The 18,672-nt window shown below is 39.6% G+C and overlaps 1 protein-coding gene across 3 annotated transcripts in view; it reads left to right on the forward strand.

Moving 5' to 3' along the window:
* Positions 1-18,672, forward strand: part of LOC128692593 (chromatin assembly factor 1 subunit A) — a 94,550-nt gene that overhangs the window by 39,011 nt on the left and 36,867 nt on the right. For all 3 annotated transcript variants that reach the window (XM_070089833.1, XM_070089834.1, XM_070089835.1), the window contains exons 8-9: positions 7,851-8,063; positions 13,629-13,761. In XM_070089833.1, the coding sequence (XP_069945934.1) occupies positions 7,851-8,063; positions 13,629-13,761 (346 nt within the window). The remainder of the gene's footprint in view (positions 1-7,850; positions 8,064-13,628; positions 13,762-18,672) is intronic.

Here is an 18,672-nt window from a genome sequence, read left to right on the forward strand (position 1 = left end):
AGTGCCACTCGAAGTGCCATTTTGTCATACTTTGCTGCCATATATGAAGTCACTGAAATATTTTTTTTCTCTGTTGTTTGTTGGCCAATCATACTGAAACTTTGTCACATTCTTCTACATATGAACCTCTAAATGTACACCAAAAATAAAAAAAATTGGTTGAAAAATAAAAGAGTTGGCCAAATTCAGGGACGTGCCCCTTTACCCCCTCCCTCCAACCCTTCCTAGGCCGACCCCTACCCCGCCTTCCTTCCACTACAGACTGATACACTCTTGAAGTCATTCTGTTTCGCTCCATTCTCTCTACATGTCCGAACCACCTCAACAACCCTTCCTCAGCCCTCTGGACAACAGTTTTGGTAATCCCGCACCTCCTCCTAACTTCCAAACTACGAATTGTCTGCATTATATTCACACCACACATTGCCCTCAGACATGACATCTCCACTGCCTCCAGCCTTCTCCTCGCTGCAACATTCATCACCCACGCTTCACACCCATATAAGAGCGTTGGTAAAACTATACTCTCATACATTCCCCTCTTTGCCTCCAAGGACAAAGTTCTTTGTCTCCACAGACTCCTAAGTGCACCACTCACTCTTTTTCCCTCATCAATTCTATGATTCACCTCATCTTTCATAGACCCATCCGCTGACACGTCCACTCCCAAATATCTGAATACGCTCACCTCCTCCATACTCTCTCCCTCCAATCTGATATTCAATCTTTCACCTAATCTTTTTGTTATCCTCATAACCTTACTCTTTCCTGTATTCACCTTTAATTTTCTTCTTTTGCACACCCTACCAAATTCATCCACCAATCTCTGCAGCTTCTCTTCAGAATCTCCCAAGAGCACAGTGTCATCAGCAAAGAGCAGCTGTGACAACTCCCACTTTGTGTGTGATTCTTTATCTTTTAACTCCACGCCTCTTGCCAAGATCCTCGCATTTACTTCTCTTACAACCCCATCTATAAATATATTAAACAACCACGGTGACATCACACATCCTTGTCTAAGGCCTACTTTTACTGGGAAAAAATTTCCCTCTTTCCTACATACTCTAACTTGAGCCTCACTATCCTCGTAAAAACTCTTCACTGCTTTCAGTAACCTACCTCCTACACCATACACTTGCAACATCTGCCACATTGCCCCCCTATCCACCCTGTCATACGCCTTTTCCAAATCCATAAATGCCACAAAGACCTCTTTAGCCTTATCTAAATACTGTTCACTTATATGTTTCACTGTAAACACCTGGTCCACACACCCCCTACCTTTCCTAAAGCCTCCTTGTTCATCTGCTATCCTATTCTCCGTCTTACTCTTAATTCTTTCAATTATAACTCTACCATACACTTTACCAGGTACACTCAACAGACTTATCCCCCTATAATTTTTGCACTCTCTTTTATCCCCTTTGCCTTTATACAAAGGAACTATGCATGCTCTCTGCCAATCCCTAGGTACCTTACCCTCTTCCATACATTTATTAAATAATTGCACCAACCACTCCAAAACTATATCCCCACCTGCTTTTAACATTTGGTTGGTGCAATTATTTAATAAATGTATGGAAGAGGGTAAGGTACCTAGGGATTGGCAGAGAGCATGCATAGTTCCTTTGTATAAAGGCAAAGGGGATAAAAGAGAGTGCAAAAATTATAGGGGGATAAGTCTGTTGACGGTGATGGAGTGAATGATGGTGAAAGTTTTTCTTTTTCGGGCCACCCTGCCTTGGTGGGAATCGGCCAGTGTGATAAAAAAAAAAAAATATATATATATATATATTTTTTTTTTCCAACAAGTCGGCCGTCTCTCACCGAGGCAGGGTGACCCAAAAAAGAAAGAAAATCCCCAAAAAGAAAATACTTTCATCATCCTTCAACACTTTCACCACACTCGCACATTATCACTGTTTTTGCAGAAGTGCTCAAAATACAACAGTCTAGAAGCATACACATATAAAGATACACAACATATCCCTCCAAACTGCCAATATCCCAAACCCCTCCTTTAAAGTGCAGGCATTGTACTTCCCATTTCCAGGACTCAAGTCCGACTATATGAAAATAACCGGTTTCCCTGAATCCCTTCACTAAATATTACCCTGCTCACACTCCAACAGATCGTCAGGTCCCAAGTACCATTCGTCTCCATTCACTCCTATCTAACACGCTCACGCACGCTTGCTGGAAGTCCAAGCCCCTTACCCACAAAACCTCCTTTACCCCCTCTCTCCAACCCTTTCGAGGACGACCCCTACCCCGCCTTCCTTCCCCTATAGATTTATATGCTTTCCATGTCATTCTACTTTGATCCATTCTCTCTAAATGACCAAACCACCTCAACAACCCCTCTTCTGCCCTCTGACTAATACTTTTATTAACTCCACACCTTCTCCTAATTTCCACACTCCGAATTTTCTGCATAATATTTACACCACACATTGCCCTTAAACAGGACATCTCCACTGCCTCCAACCGTCTCCTCGCTGCTGCATTTACCACCCAAGCTTCACACCCATATAAGAGTGTTGGTACTACTATACTTTCATACATTCCCTTCTTTGCCTCCATAGATAACGTTTTTTGACTCCACATATACCTCAACGCACCACTCACCTTTTTTCCCTCATCAATTCTATGATTAACCTCATCCTTCATAAATCCATCCGCCGACACGTCAACTCCCAAGTATCTGAAAACATTCACTTCTTCCATACTCCTCCTCCCCAATTTGATATCCAATTTTTCTTTATCTAAATCATTTGACACCCTCATCACCTTACTCTTTTCTATGTTCACTTTCAACTTTCTACCTTTACACACATTCCCAAACTCATCCACTAATCTTTGCAATTTTTCTTTAGAATCTCCCATAAGCACAGTATCATCAGCAAAAAGTAACTGTGTCAATTCCCATTTTGAATTTGATTCCCCATAATTTAATCCCACCCCTCTCCCAAACACCCTAGCATTTACTTCCTTTACAACCCCATCTATAAATATATTAAACAACCACGGTGACATTACACATCCCTGTCTAAGACCTACTTTTACCAGGAAGTAGTCTCCCTCTCTTCTACACACCCTAACCTGAGCCTCACTATCCTCATAAAAACTCTTTACAGCATTTAATAACTTACCACCTATTCCATATACTTGCAACATCTGCCACATTGCTCCTCTATCCACTCTATCATATGCCTTTTCTAAATCCATAAATGCAATAAAAACTTCCCTATCTTTATCTAAATGCTGTTCACATATATGCTTCAATGTAAACACCTGATCTACACATCCCCTACCCACTCTAAAACCTCCTTGCTCATCCGCAATCCTACATTCTGTCTTACCTCTAATTCTTTCAATTATAACCCTACCGTACACTTTTCCTGGTATACACAGTAAGCTTATTCCTCTATAATTTTTACAGTCTCTTTTGTCCCCTTTCCCTTTATATAAAGGGACTATACATGCTCTCTGCCAATCCCTAGGTACCTTCCCCTCTTTCATACATTTATTAAACAAAAGTACCAACCACTCCAACACTATATCCCCCCCTGCTTTTAACATTTCTGTCATGATCCCATCAGTTCCAGCTGCTTTACCCCCTTCCATTTCACGTAATGCCTCACGTACCTCCCCCACACTTACATTCTGCTCTTCTTCACTCCTAAAAGATGGTATACCTCCCTGACCAGTGCATGAAATTACTGCCTCTGTTTCTTCCTTAACATTTAAAAGTTCCTCAAAATATTCTCGCCATCTACCCAATACCTCCATCTCCCCATCAACTAACTCCCTTGCTCTGTTTTTAACTGACATATCCATTCGTTCCCTAGGCTTTCTTAACTTGTTTAACTTGCTCCAAAAATTTTTCTTATTTTCATTAAGATTTCTTGACAATGCCTCTCCCACTCTATCATCTGCTCTCCTTTTGCACTCTCTCACCACTCTCTTCACCTTTCTTTTATTCTCCATATACTCTACTCTTCGTATAACACTTTTGCTTTGTAAAAGCCTCTCATAAGCTACCTTTTTCTCTTTTATCACACCCTTTACTTCATCATTCCACCAATCACTCCTCTTTCCTCCTGCACCCACCCTCCTATAACCACAGACTTCTGCCCCACATTCTAATACTGTATTTTTAAAACTATTCCAACCCTCTTCAACTCCCCCACTACTCATACTTGCACCAGCCCACCTTACTGTCAGTAGTTGCTTATATCTCACCCGAACTTCCTCCTCCCTTAGTTTATACACTTTCACCTCCCTCGTACTTGTTGTTGTCATTTTCCTCTTGTCCCATCTACCTCTTACTCTAACTGTAGCTACAACTAAATAATAATCCGATATATCAGTTGCCCCTCTATAAACGTGCACATCCTGGAGCCTACCCATCAACCTTTTATCCACCAATACATAATCTTATGAACTACTTGTATTACGTGCTGTATCATACCTTGTATATTTATTTATCCTCTTTTTCATAAAATATGTATTACTTATTACCAAACCTCTTTCTACACATAGCTCAATTAACCCTTTGACTGTTTTGATCATATATATACGTCTTACGAGCCACCGTTTTTGACATATATACTCATAAATTCTAGCGGCTTCAAAAGTAGGGTAAATGTTTGATTTTTGCTTATGTTCAAAGGTAAACAAATGTCATTTTCCAATAAATGCCCAACTAGCCATTCTGATATGCAGTCATGAATGGGTTGATGTTATTTATACAATTATTACAATATTGCAGCAGTCTGCATAACAGTAAATCTTCTATTTTTTATTTGAATAAAAATTCAAAATAGAAAGCAAGAGTAATATCAGAGGGTCCTGGAGACGTGACTGATGAACAAAGAAAATGTTAGAGCCAGGAATGTCTGCATTGTTCATTCTGGACCCTATTTTGAAATTGTCATAATTTTTAATTTTTGTGAAATTGGCCAAATTGCAAATTTCTGACTGTTATTGGGTAGTTGAAATTGGTAAATGGGCAGTTTCTTGTACTCAATTGATAGAAAAAATTGAGTACTAAAGAAATAGCTATGAGTTTGGTCGATTGGAACAATGGAATTAGCCGAAAATAGGGCTCAAAGTGGGAGAAATAGCTGAATCGTAAATATCGCCGAGGTCGCTAACTTCGCGAGAGCGTAATTCCATCAGTTTTCCATCAAATTTTGTTCTTTTGGCGTCATTACAATTGGGGGGGGGGTGATAGTCAAGGGGATAAAGGCTCCCCGTTGTCATTTACCCCTGTCACCCCAAATTTACCTACTACTCCCTCCACAACATTTTTACCCACTTTGGCATTGAAATCCCCAACCACTAGTACTCTCACACTTGGTTCAAAACTCCCCACACATTCACTCAACATTTTGCAAAATCTCTCTCTCTCTCTCCTCTTCACTTCTCTCTTCTCCAGGTGCATACATGCTTACTATAACCCACTTTTCACATCCAACCTTTATTTTACTCCACATAATCCTTGAATTTATACATTTGTAGTCCCTCTTTTCCTGCCATAGCTTATCCTTCAACATTATTGCTACTCCTTCTTTAGCTCTAACTCTATTTGAAACCCCTGACGTAATCCCATTTATTCCTCTCCACTGAAACTCTCCCACCCCCTTCAGCTTTGTTTCACTTAAAGCCAGGACATCCAGCTTCTCATTCATAACATCCACAATCATTTCTTTCTTATCGTCCGCACAACATCCACGCACATTTAGACATCCCACTTGGACAATTTTCTTCTTCTTATTCTTGTTAGTAATTTTTTTTTTTCAACAAGTCGGCCATCTCCCACCGAGGCAAGGTGACCCAAAAAAGAAAAAATCCCCAAAAAGGAAAATACTTTCTTCATCATTCAGCACTTTCACCACACTCACACATTATCACTGTTTTTGAAGAGGTGCTCAGAATACAACAGTTTAGAAGCATACACATATAAAGATACACAACATATCCCTCCAAACTGCCAATATCCCAAACCCCTCCTTTAAAGTGCAGGCATTGTACTTCCCATTTCCAGGACTCAAGTCCGACTATATGAAAATAACCGGTTTCCCTGAATCCCTTCACTAAATATTACCCTGCTCACACTCCAACAGGTCATCAGGTCCCAAGTACCATTCGTCTCCATTCACTCCTATCTAACACGCTCATGCACACTTGCTGGAAGTCCAAGCCTCTTGCCCACAAAACCTCCTTTACCCCCTTTCTCCAACCCTTTCGAGGACGACCCCTACCCTGCCTTCCTTCCCCTATAGATTTAAATGCTTTCCATGTCATTCTACTTTGATCCATTCTCTCTAAATGACCAAACCACCTCAACAACCCTCTTCTGCCCTCTGACTAATACTTTTATTAACTCCACACCTTTTCCTAATTTCCACACTCCGAATTTTCTGCATAATATTTACACCACACATTGCCCTTAAACAGGACATCTCCACTGCCTCCATCCGTCTCCTCGCTGCTGCATTTACCACCCAAGTTTCACACCCATATAAGAGTGTTGGTACTACTGTACTTTCATACATTCCCTTCTTTGCCTCCATAGATAAAGTTTTTTGACTCCACATATACCTCAATGCACCACTCACCTTTTTTCCCTCATCAATTCTATGATTAACCTCATTCTTCATAAATCTCATTGTTCCCTGCATTTTAGTTGACTTTTACAACATGCATGGCTTACAGAGGAAAGATTCTTATTCCACTTCACCATGGATCGCGGGTTCTATCCCCGCCCATGGTATGATTTATTTTCAATTGTGTCATTATGGTTTCATGAGTCAGTTCCACTCTGATTTTCTCATCATGTTTCATCAACCATTTCTATAAAGAATTTGATCCATACCATTGTGTAACTTCTAGTAATGTATTAGGTACATTACATCTATGACAAAATTTTATGTACATGCAACCGTCATTATAACAGACCTTGATATAATGAGCTTATAAAATTATGAACTAAATCTACTGGTTAAATTCTTTTAACTCCTTTATTTTCAAGTCTGGCCTGCCGGTTTCCCTTAATTCCTTCATAAATGTTACCTTGCTTACACTCCAACAGCATGTTGAGACAAGTGGTTTGTTGGTGTAAGCAAGGTAACATTTATGAAGGGATTCAGGGAAACCAGCAGGCCGGACTTGATTCCTGGAGATGGGAAGTACAGTGCTGGCACTCTGAAGAAGGGGTGTTAATGTTGCAGTTTTATAACTGTAGTGTCAGCATGCCTCTTGCAAGACAGTGATGGAATGAATGATGAGAGTTTTTCTTTTTCAGGCCACCCTGCCTTGGTGGGACATTATGAAAGAATGGAGCCAAATAGGATGGATGACTTGGAGGATGTATAAATCTGTAGTGGAGGGAAGTCAAGGTAGGGGACACCCTGGGAAAGATTGGAGGGAGGTGTTAAAGGAGGATTTGTGCACGATTGGCTTGCTCATGCAGCAGGCATGTGTGAGCATGTTAGATAGGAGTGGAGGCAAATAGTTTTTGGGGCTTGACTTACTGTTGAAGTATGAATAAGGTAACATTTTGTGAAGGGATTCAGGGAAACTGGTTAGCTGGACTTCAGTCTTGGAGGTGGGAAGCACAGTGCCTGCACTCTGAAGGAGGGGTGAGGATATTTATAATTTGCAGGGGCATTTGAGCTGCAATATTGGCACACCTCTGGCAGGGCAGTTATGGAATAAATAAATGGTGAAAGTGTTTCTATTTTTGGTCACCCTTTTTTGGTGGGAGATGGCGAGTGTGTTAAAAAAAATAATTTTTTTTATCTCATCCTATCTCATCCTTGACTTGTGGTCTCTCTCCTCAGAAAGTTTTTGACTACGAGTATGACAGTGATGATGACTGGGAAGAGGAGGAGACAGGGGAGAGTTTAAGTGACTCTGAAGGTGAAGAGAAGGAAGAGGAAGGAGATGGGGACCAGTACGAAGTGGATAATGACTTCTTCGTTCCTCACGGTTACTTATCAGAAGATGAAGGCAGATCAGATGAAGAGGATCCCCAAGATGAAGTGGTGTCCCAGGTGAAAGTATTTTAGTTACATCAGCATTACATGCATCTGCAGCTCTATTTTGTCTTATATTGCATATGAGGATAAATATAATTTTGTTGTTGTATGACTGCATTGTTGAGTTTGCAGTCTTTGAGCTGTAGCTCTGGTTCTTGCATCATAACTTTTGTCTAGCCGCTGTGAAATTGCCCAGTCTTTTCTATTTTTGAATCCTATATAGTCTTCTACTGTCACGGCTTAGTTCATTTCACATGTCAATTACTATTTTGTTTAAATGTTTTCTTATACCCCTGTGGCTTATTTGAGTGCATAATTTCAAACCATGCCTTCTTGTTTTGTTTATGCCCTTAAGTACATATTTGGTATATCATGAACATGTCTTGTTTTTGTTCTTTGTTCCACAGTGACATGAGGCCTGTATCTAGCATTCTTTCTTCATAACTTGTACTGGTAACCCAGGCACCAGCCTTGATGTACTCTTGTGTGCTTTCTCAAGTTTTTGCTTTGTTTTTCTAAGCAAGGTTCCATGCTGGTGGTGATGTTCAAGAATACTTCATACAAAGTAATATATGCTTTATTGTAGCATTAAAGTTCCTGAATGGTGCTTGTGTTTGAGAGCTTAGCCTCTTTTGCTAGTGTTGTATTTGTTCTTCATGGAATATTCTTGGAGTTTTTATTTTAGTCTTCTTTCCATATCCCAGTTTCATAACTTAGCTTTTGCTCTGGATAAATTCCAGCAACCAATTATTTGACCATTCACAAAGTCTGGTGGTACTGCAGTTGTCATTATCTTAATTTTGTGTTCTCTTTATTTGGGTATCATCCACAAATAAGAAGCAGTTTCTGTATTTATTTCATTATGATAAACCAGGAAGAGCATGAAGCCAACACTAATCTCTTACTCCACCAGTCACTGTTCTTTTGATGCTATCATTCCTTGGTATCTGTCTTTCCTGTTGCTAAAGAATTACCACATGTACTATGATCTGTTTTACCCAGAATTTCTTCAATTTCTAGGGTTTAAGAACATTTGAATTGGAAACCCGAGGTAAAATTGTCTATACAGTGATTTGTTCCTCAAATGTAAAATCATATTCTTACATTTCATTACTGAAGGCTTAGAAATAACAAATGTCATTTGAATTGTAATTAATATAGTATAAGCAAGCAGGCCACTTGCAATAGAAGGGTGGTTGATCAGACAAACCAGGCTGTGGGAGTAGGAAAGCTCTTAAAAGGTAAATCATAGGGGTAAAAGTATGTACTTTTGGCTAGACAACTATTGGTGAATGAGTTGCCTGTTTTTTGAAGGGTCACCCTACTATGGTGGGAGACAGCCAGTGTTAAAATATAAATAGTGGACTTGTCAGCAGATGGGTCTTTGAAAGACAAAGTGAATCATAGAATTGATGAGGGAGGAAAAGATGAGTGGTGTACTGAGGAGTCTGTGGTGACAAAGAACATTATCCATGGAAGCAAAGAATGGAATGTATGAGAGTATAGTGATACCAATGCTCTTATATGGGTTTGAAGCATGGGTGGTGAATATTACAACAAAGAGAATGCTGGAGGCAGTGGAGATGTCGTGTCTGAAGGCAATGTATGGTGTGAATATAATGGAGAGAATCCGTAGCTTGGAGATTAGAAGGACATACTGAGCTTCTAAAAGTATCATCCGGAGAGCAGAGGAAGGGTTGGTGAGGTGGTTCGGACATATAGAGAGGATGGAACAAAATAGAATGACTTGGAGGGCATATAAATCTGTGGTGGAAGGAAACATTGGAGGGAGGGAATAAAGGTTTTGTATGCAAGGAGCTTAGATTTCAGCAAGCATGCATGAGCATATTAGATAGGAGTGGAAACAAATGGTTTTTATGACTTGACAGGCTGTTGAAGTGTGAGCAAAGTAACATTTATGAAGGGATTCAGGGAAACCGGAAGTACAATGCCAATGCTCTGGAGGGGGGTTGTTACGTTGCAGTTTTTTAACTGTGGTGTAGGCATGCCTCTGGCAACATAGTGGTGGGTTATCCTGCCTCGGTGGAAACGGCTGATGTGTAAATAAAAAATATAATTGGTATAGGAAAATCTGGCTTAAGACTGGGCAGATAATTGAACAACTCTTGAAACCAGTCACAAGTATCTGGTCTTAGTATACATTAAGAAAGAATTTTGCTTAGTATGATTCTACCTGCTGCTTAGTGGGTCCTTCTAATGGCTCACACCAAACAGGCATGTGCCTGCTCAACCCTTCCTTCTAAGAAAAAAAAAACAGGTTTTTTACTATTTGAATGTGGAAGAAACATGGCTGGCTAAAACAAAAATTTTGTGGTATATAAACTCGGTCTTCTATCTCCATATTGCGTGTTATAATCAGTTAATTTAAGGTAACCTGAGATAGTGTACATAAAAGACTCTCCAGTAGTTCATAGAGCAAAAACCAATGTTTTGGTTTGTTTAGAGGTTACCTGGTATGGTACATAAGTTTATAATAATGTTAGTTAATGTCATAGGAATGTCCAGGCAATACTTTTTTTTTTTTTTTTTTTTGCTCCCCACCAAGTCAGCTGTCTCCCACCAAGGCAGGGTGACCCAAAAAGAAAGAAAATCCCCAAAATTAAAATACTTTCATCATTCAACATTTTCACCTCATTCATGCATAATCACTGTTTTTGCAGAGGCGCCCAGATACTAAAGTTTAGAAGCATACAGTAGGGCCCTGCTTTACGGCGTTCCGCTAATACAGCGATTTCAAATTATGACCAAAATTTGCTATACGGCAAGTGGTCTTTCAAATACGGCGCACCCCACCCAGTTTGTTTACATTCTTCATGAGCACATCTATTATGTCTGGAAACTTTCCAAAATTTCAAGTGTTTTAAAGTTATTGCGTATTTTATATGTACTCTGATAATTATGCTTATGTGTACCTGTATCTAAATATACTTACTGTGCTGGCATGTAGGTACACATTAAAATCACTAAGTCTCTCTACTCATGGTGCCATAGTAATACGTACTATGTAATAATAATCTCTCTTGGGCACATTAAATGTCTTATTTTACGTTAATAAAGAAATTTTCATTAATCCATCTATGATATTTTCTTCAAAATTATGTAAGAAACACATTATATAGCATATAAACATTATACATACACCCACACAATAAAAATTGACATAAATATGAGATTTGTTTACAAAGCGGCTTTGTAGGCGTGTCAGAAGAATTACGTTTTCTCTAGTCAAACACTGGGGGATAACTGTAGATAAATATTCCTTTCGTATGCCTTCACTCTATATATAGCAATTCATGTCCCTTGTGGGTTTAGTGCTTCTTTTTATTATGATTATAATAATAACTTGCAATAATAATTTGTAATAATAACTTATAATAATAATTTTTAATAATTTGTCAGGGCATCATTCCTTCTAAAAATTACATGAGAATGGAAGTGTTGGTCTTTATTTATTCTACTGTACCACTGTGGAGACAACTTGTACACAATGTAAGGTGTTTGTATAAATGTTTATGAACCGTAACCAGATGCATCGTCTGTTTATATGGTGGGGTGGCCAGGCTGGCTTCCCTACACTACATAGTGGGGGGGTGGCCAGGCTGGCTTTCCTACACTACATAGTGGGTGGGGTGGCCAGGCTGGCTTCCCTACACTACATAGTGGGGGGGTGGCCAGGCTGGCTTCCCTACACTACATAGTGGATGGGGTGGCCAGGCTGGCTTCCCTACACTACATAGTGGATGGGGTGGCCAGGCTGGCTTCCCTACACTACATAGTGGGTGGGGTGGCCAGGCTGGCTTCCCTACAATACCCTACCTACCACACCATTTTCTACAAATAAATACTTTTCTCCTTTCACCCTACATTAAGACTACAAATATTTTAAGGTAAATAATGAGTGTACTGTATATACACTATCACTATTTAAGCATCGTCATAGTATATTATGTATGGGTGGGAGTGGCCAGGAGGGCTACCACACCTAACTTCTTATAGTAAATGCTACTCACCTTTTGACCTACATTAAGACTACGAATATTTTGAGGTAAATATAATGAGTGTACTGTGTGTGTATTTTACTTTTTATTGTTTTTTAATGCCTAAGTTCTATTGCTAACTTAATATATGTTAGTGTAAACTTGCCATCTGGCATTTATGTATGTTTATAAGTGGAAAAATTGGCATTCTGCTTTCCGGCGAAGTCTGCTTTCTGGCAGTAGCCTGGAACCTAACCTGCCATATAAGTGGGGCCCTACTGTATATAAAAGACATATAACATATCCCACCAAACTGCCAATATCCTAAACCCCTCCTTTAAAGTGCAGGCATTGTACTTCCCATTTCCAGTACTCAAGTCCGGCTATATAAAAATAACCGGTTTCCCTGAATCCCTTCACTAAATATTACCCTGCTCACATTCCAACAGCTCTACAGTTTTTTTTTTTCCCCAACAAGTCGGCCGTCTCCCACTGAGGCAGGGTGACCCAAAAAAGAAAGAAAATCCCCAAAAAGAAAATACTTTCATCATCATTCAACACTTTCACCACACTCACACATTATCACTGTTTTTGCAGAGGTGCTCAGAATACAACAGTTTAGAAGCATACACATATAAAGATACACAGCATATCCCTCCAAACTGCCAATATCCCAAACCTCTCCTTTAAAGTGCAGGCATTGTACTTCCCATTTCCAGGACTCAAGTCCGACTATATGAAAATAACTGGTTTCCCTGATTTTTTTTTTTTTTTTTTTTTCCCAACAGGTCGATCGTCTCCCACCGAGGCAGGGTGACCCAAAAAAGAAAGAAAATCCCCAAAAAGAAAATACTTTCATCATCATTCAACACTTTCACCACACTCACACATTATCACTGCTTTTGCAGAGGTGCTCAGAATCCCTTCACTAAATATTACCCTGCTCACACTCCAACAGATCGTCAGGTCCCAAGTATCATTCGTCTCCATTCACTCCTATCTAACACGCTCACGCACGCTTGCTGGAAGCTCTGCACTTATAATGTATAATTCAATGGAAATGTACTACTCATTCATGCTAGAAATATGGTTTGGTGAATCATCATTGTGTTGTGACATTCTCTTTTTACAAGATGGTTAGCCGAAGAGTAATGAATATATTTTCTGTAGGTTATCCTACCTTGGCATGAAATGCCTCATTTATTAGAAAAATATCTGATAGACTGTTGCAGTGTTTCTCTTTGTATTGTAGAGCAAATACAGTATTACTTCACATTCAGTCTGAAGTTGTGTGAGCATGATTTTATAAGTGATACCAATGATACTATAGAAGTATTTTACTTGGAAAGAGTTTAGGTATGTTAATACTTTCACTAATGAAAGATTTGTGAAGTTGTGAAAATTACATACAGAGCAAATATATAAAATAAATATTGAACACAAGCTAATAAACTGAGTATTAAAATAGAATCTTAAGCATTATTATCTGAAATGCATTCATAGAAATTTTTAATATTATATAGTAGTAGAAATCTCTTATGTTTCATTACAAACTAATATCATTTGTCTTGATGTTGTCCAGGATGATGAGAGCAAGAATAGAGAAAAACTTAAGCAAAAGCAAGCTGAGTTTGAGGAAGAAATGAAACAGAAAACAAAGCAATTAAAACCACGTGTTAGAGGCTGTTTGTGGATGGCAGATAAAAACAACCGAGGTACAGTGTGCTTTTACAGGTTTTTATTTACCCATTAATAGTTAGCAGATAATGTATATATCTACAGCACCACTCGCCTCTTTTTTTCATTTTTAAATTAATGTTTGTTATTACTTGTAATATATATCTTGTGTTTGGTGCTTTTTGCTATTGCTGAACAATAGATCAGTTCCTCTCAAGAGACTTTAAATTTAGTGTGTGTAAGTGCAGACCTTAATATGACACTGCCTATTAATGTTAGGTTCTGTGGTCCCTGGTGATCATTGTTAATGAATAATCAAACTTGTGTGTAAAATTAGGGAACTTTTATGAGGATAAGTTTTGCCAATTAGGGGCTTCATTAGTCTAATGCAGAGACCATAAACAAAGGGTAATATATAGTAGAGCAGTCATGTGTTGGGATGGCAACAATATGATGTAGGTAGTAGGTTGGTAGACAGCAACCACCCAGGGAAGTACTACTGTCCTGCCAGATGACTGTGAAACAAACCTGTAACTGTTTTGCATGATGGTAGGATTGCTGGTGTCTTTTTGTCTCATAAGCATGCTAGATAACAGGGATATCTTGCTGCTCCTACTTACACTTTGGTCACACTTCACAGACACGCACATGCATATATATATATATATATATATATACATACATTAGGTTTTTCTCCTTTTTCTAAATAGCACTTGTTCTTTATTTCTTCTATTGTCCATGGGGAAGTGGAAAGGAATCTTTCCTCCGTAAGCCATGCGTATCGTATGAGGCGACTAAAATGTCGGGAGAGATGGGCTAGTAACCCCTTCTCCTGTAGACATTTACTAAAAAAGAGAAGAAGAAAAACTTTACAACACTGGGATGCTTGAATGTGCGTGGATGTAGTGCAGATGACAAGAAACAGATGATTGCTGATGTTATGAATGAAAAGAAGTTGGATGTCCTGGCCCTAAGCGAAACAAAGCTGAAGGGGGTAGGGGAGTTTCGGTGGGGGGAAATAAATGGGATTAAATCTGGAGTATCTGAGAGAGTTAGAGCTAAGGAAGGGGTAGCAGTAATGTTGAAGGATCAGTTATGGAAGGAGAAAAGAGAATATGAATGTGTAAATTCAAGGATTATGTGGATTAAAGTAAAGGTTGGATGTGAAAAGTGGGTCATAATAAGAGTGTATGCACCTGGAGAAGAGAGGAATGTAGAGGAGAGAGAAAGATTTTGGGAGATGTTAAGTGAATGTATAGGAACCTTTGAACCAAGTGAGAGAGTAATTGTGGTAGGGGTCCTGAATGCTAAAGTAGGAGAAACTTTTAGAGAGGGTGTGGTAGGTAAGTTTGGGGTGCCAGGTGTAAATGATAATGGGAGCCCTTTGATTGAACTTTGTATAGAAAGGGGTTTAGTTACAGGTAATACATATTTTAAGAAAAAGAGGATAAATAAGTATACAAGATATGATGTAGGGCAAAATGACAGTAGTTTGTTGGATTACGTATTGGTAGATAAAAGACTGTTGAGTAGACTTCAGGATGTACATGTTTATAGAGGGGCCACAGATATATCAGATCACTTTTTAGTTGTAGCTACACTGAGAGTAAAAGGTAGATGGGATACAAGGAGAATAGAAGCATCAGGGAAGAGAGAGGTGAAGGTTTATAAACTAAAAGAGGAGGCAGTTAGGGTAAGATATCAACAGCTATTGGAGGATAGATGGGCTAATGAGAGCATAGGCAATGGGGTCGAAGAGGTATGGGTTAGGTTTAAAAATGTAGTGTTAGAGTGTTCAGCAGAAGTTTGTGGTTACAGAAAAGTGGGTGCAGGAGGGAAGAGGAGCGATTGGTGGAATGATGATGTAAAGAGAGTAGTAAGGGAGAAAAAGTTAGCATATGAGAAGTTTTTACAAAGTAGAAGTGATGCAAGGAGGGAAGAGTATATGGAGAAAAAGAGAGAGGTTAAGAGAGTGGTGAAGCAATGTAAAAAGAGAGCAAATGAGAGAGTGGGTGAGATGTTATCAACAAATTTTGTTGAAAATAAGAAAAAGTTTTGGAGTGAGATTAACAAGTTGAGGAAGCCTAGAGAACAAATGGATTTGTCAGTTAAAAATAGGAGAGGAGAGTTATTAAATGGAGAGTTAGAGGTATTGGAAGATGGAAGGAATATTTTGAGGAATTGTTAAATGTTGATGAAGATAGGGAAGCTGTGATTTCGTGTATAGGGCAAGGAGGAATAACATCTTGTAGGAGTGAGGAAGAGCCAGTTGTGAGTGTGGGGGAAGTTCATGAGGCAGTAGGTAAAATGAAAAGGGGTAAGGCAGCCGGGATTGATGGGATAAAGATAGAAATGTTAAAAGCAGGTGGGGATATAGTTTTGGAGTGGTTGGTGCAATTATTTAATAAATGTATGGAAGAGGGTAAGGTACCTAGGGATTGGCAGAGAGCATGCATAGTTCCTTTGTATAAAGGCAAAGGGGACAAAAGAGAGTGCAAAAATTATCGGGGGATAAGTCTGTTGAGTATACTTGGTAAAGTGTATGGTAGTTATTTTTGAAAGAATTAAGAGTAAGACGGAGAATAGGATAGCAGATGAACAAGGAGGCTTTAATAAAGGTAGGCGGTGTGTGGGCCAGGTGTTTACAGTGAAACATATATGTGAACAGTATTTAGATAAGGCTAAAGAGGTTTTTGTGGCATTTATGGATTTGGAAAAGGCGTATGACAAGGTGGATAGGGGGCCAATGTTGCAGGTGTATGGTGTAGGAGGTAGGTTACTGAAAGCAGTGAAGAGTTTTTATGAGGATAGTGAGGCTCAAGTTAGAGTATGTAGGAAAGAGGGAGATTATTTCCCAGTAAAAGTAGGCCTTAGACAAGGATATGTGATGTCACCGTGGTTGTTTAATATATTTATAGATGGGGTTGTAAGAGAAGTAAATGCGAGGGTCTTGGCAAGAGGCGTGGAGTTAAAAGATAAAGAATCGCACATAAAGTGGGAGTTGTCACAGTTGCTCTTTACTGACGACACTGTGCTCTTGGGAGATTCTGAAGAGAAGTTGCAGAGGTTGGTGGATGAATTTGGTAGGGTATGCAAAAGAAGAAAATTAAAAGTGAATACAGGAAAGAGTAAGGTTATGAGGATAACAAAAAGATTAGGTGATGAAAGATTGGATATCAGATTGGAGGGAGAGAGTATGGAGGAGGTGAACGTATTCAGATATTTGGGAGTGGACGTGTCAGCGGATGGGTCTATGAAAGATGAGGTGAATCATAGAATTGATGAGGGAAAAAGAGTGAGTGGTGCACTTAGGAGTCTGTGGAGACAAAGAACTTTGTCCTTGGAGGCAAAGAGGGGAATGTATGAGAGTATAGTTTTACCAACGCTCTTATATGGGTGTGAAGCATGGGTGATGAATGTTGCAGCGAGGAGAAGGCTGGAGGCAGTGGAGATGTCATGTCTGAGGGCAATGTGTGGTGTGAATATAATGCAGAGAATTCGTAGTTTGGAAGTTAGGAGGAGGTGCGGGATTACCAAAACTGTTGTCCACAGGGCTGAGGAAGGGTTGTTGAGGTGGTTCGGACATGTAGAGAGAATGGAGCAAAACAGAATGACTTCAAGAGTGTATCAGTCTGTAGTGGAAGGAAGGGGGGGTAGGTGGTCGGCCTAGGAAAGGTTGGAGGGAGGGGGTAAAGGAGGTTTTGTGTGGGAGGGGCTTGGACTTCCAGCAGGCATGCGTGAGCGTGTATGATAGGAGTGAATGGAGACAAATGGTTTTTAATACTTGACGTGCTGTTGGAGTGTGAGCAAAGTAACATTTATGAAGGGGTTCAGGGAAACTGGCAGGCCGGACTTGAGTCCTGGAGATGGGAAGTACAGTGCCTGCACTCTGAAGGAGGGGTGTTAATGTTGCAGTTTAAAAACTGTAGTGTCAAGCACCCTTCTGGCAAGACAGTGATGGAGTGAATGATGGTGAAAGTTTTTCTTTTTCGGGCCACCCTGCCTTGGTGGGAATTGGCCAGTGTGATTATAAAAAAAAATAATTTTTATGTTCTGATAATTAGAATTTATAATAGTTTTTGTGATTTCATAGTAAATCTTTCTTCTGACACTAATATTATGTACTGAAATAGTACTCAAATTGTAACAGTCAAACTGACAGGTGAACATTTTCACCTGGCCTGTGCATTTGCTATTGTCTAGAAATATATACAAAGTATTTATAGGTCCCAGCAATGTTTTAGAGACACTGGAGTATGATACTCCTTGAATGGTGTTATGACAAAGGTCAGATAAGTGACATTTGATGAATGTTCGCTGCTGGAGGGAACCTTGCCTTTATATGTTTTTACTTTTGCACACAAACTTGTCTTTGTATGTCTGTCTGTCAGTCTGTCTGCCTATCTGTACATCTATCTGTCTGTCTGTGTCCAGTTCAGCATTTCTGTCTTTCTGTCTTCTGTTTGTGCCTGGAGTATAATATGAACTCCTTGAATAATAATGTTATGACAGGCATCAGATAACAAGTGACATTTGATGAATGTGCGCTGCTGGAGGGGGAACCTTGCCTTTATATGTTTTTACTCTTGCACACAAACATGTCTCTGTATGTCTGTGTCTATCTGTGCATCTATCTGTATATCTATCTGTATATCTATACATTCTCTCTCTCTCTCTGTCTCTGTCTCTCTCTCTCTGTCTCTCTCTGTCTCTCTCTGTCTCTCTCTCTGTCTCTCTCTGTCTCTCTCTCTGTCTCTCTGTCTCTCTCTCTGTCTCTCTCTCTCTGTCTCTCTCTCTCTGTCTCTCTCTCTGTCTCTGTCTCTCTCTCTGTCTCTCTGTCTCTCTCTCTGTCTCTCTCTCTCTGTCTCTCTCTCTGTCTCTCTCTCTGTCTCTCTCTCTCTCTCTCTGTCTCTCTCTGCTCTCTCTCTCTGTCTCTCTCTCTCTCTTGT

The sequence above is a fragment of the Cherax quadricarinatus genome, chromosome 30 (assembly GCF_038502225.1).
Source record: "Cherax quadricarinatus isolate ZL_2023a chromosome 30, ASM3850222v1, whole genome shotgun sequence".
In the NCBI taxonomy this organism is placed as follows: domain Eukaryota; kingdom Metazoa; phylum Arthropoda; class Malacostraca; order Decapoda; family Parastacidae; genus Cherax; species Cherax quadricarinatus.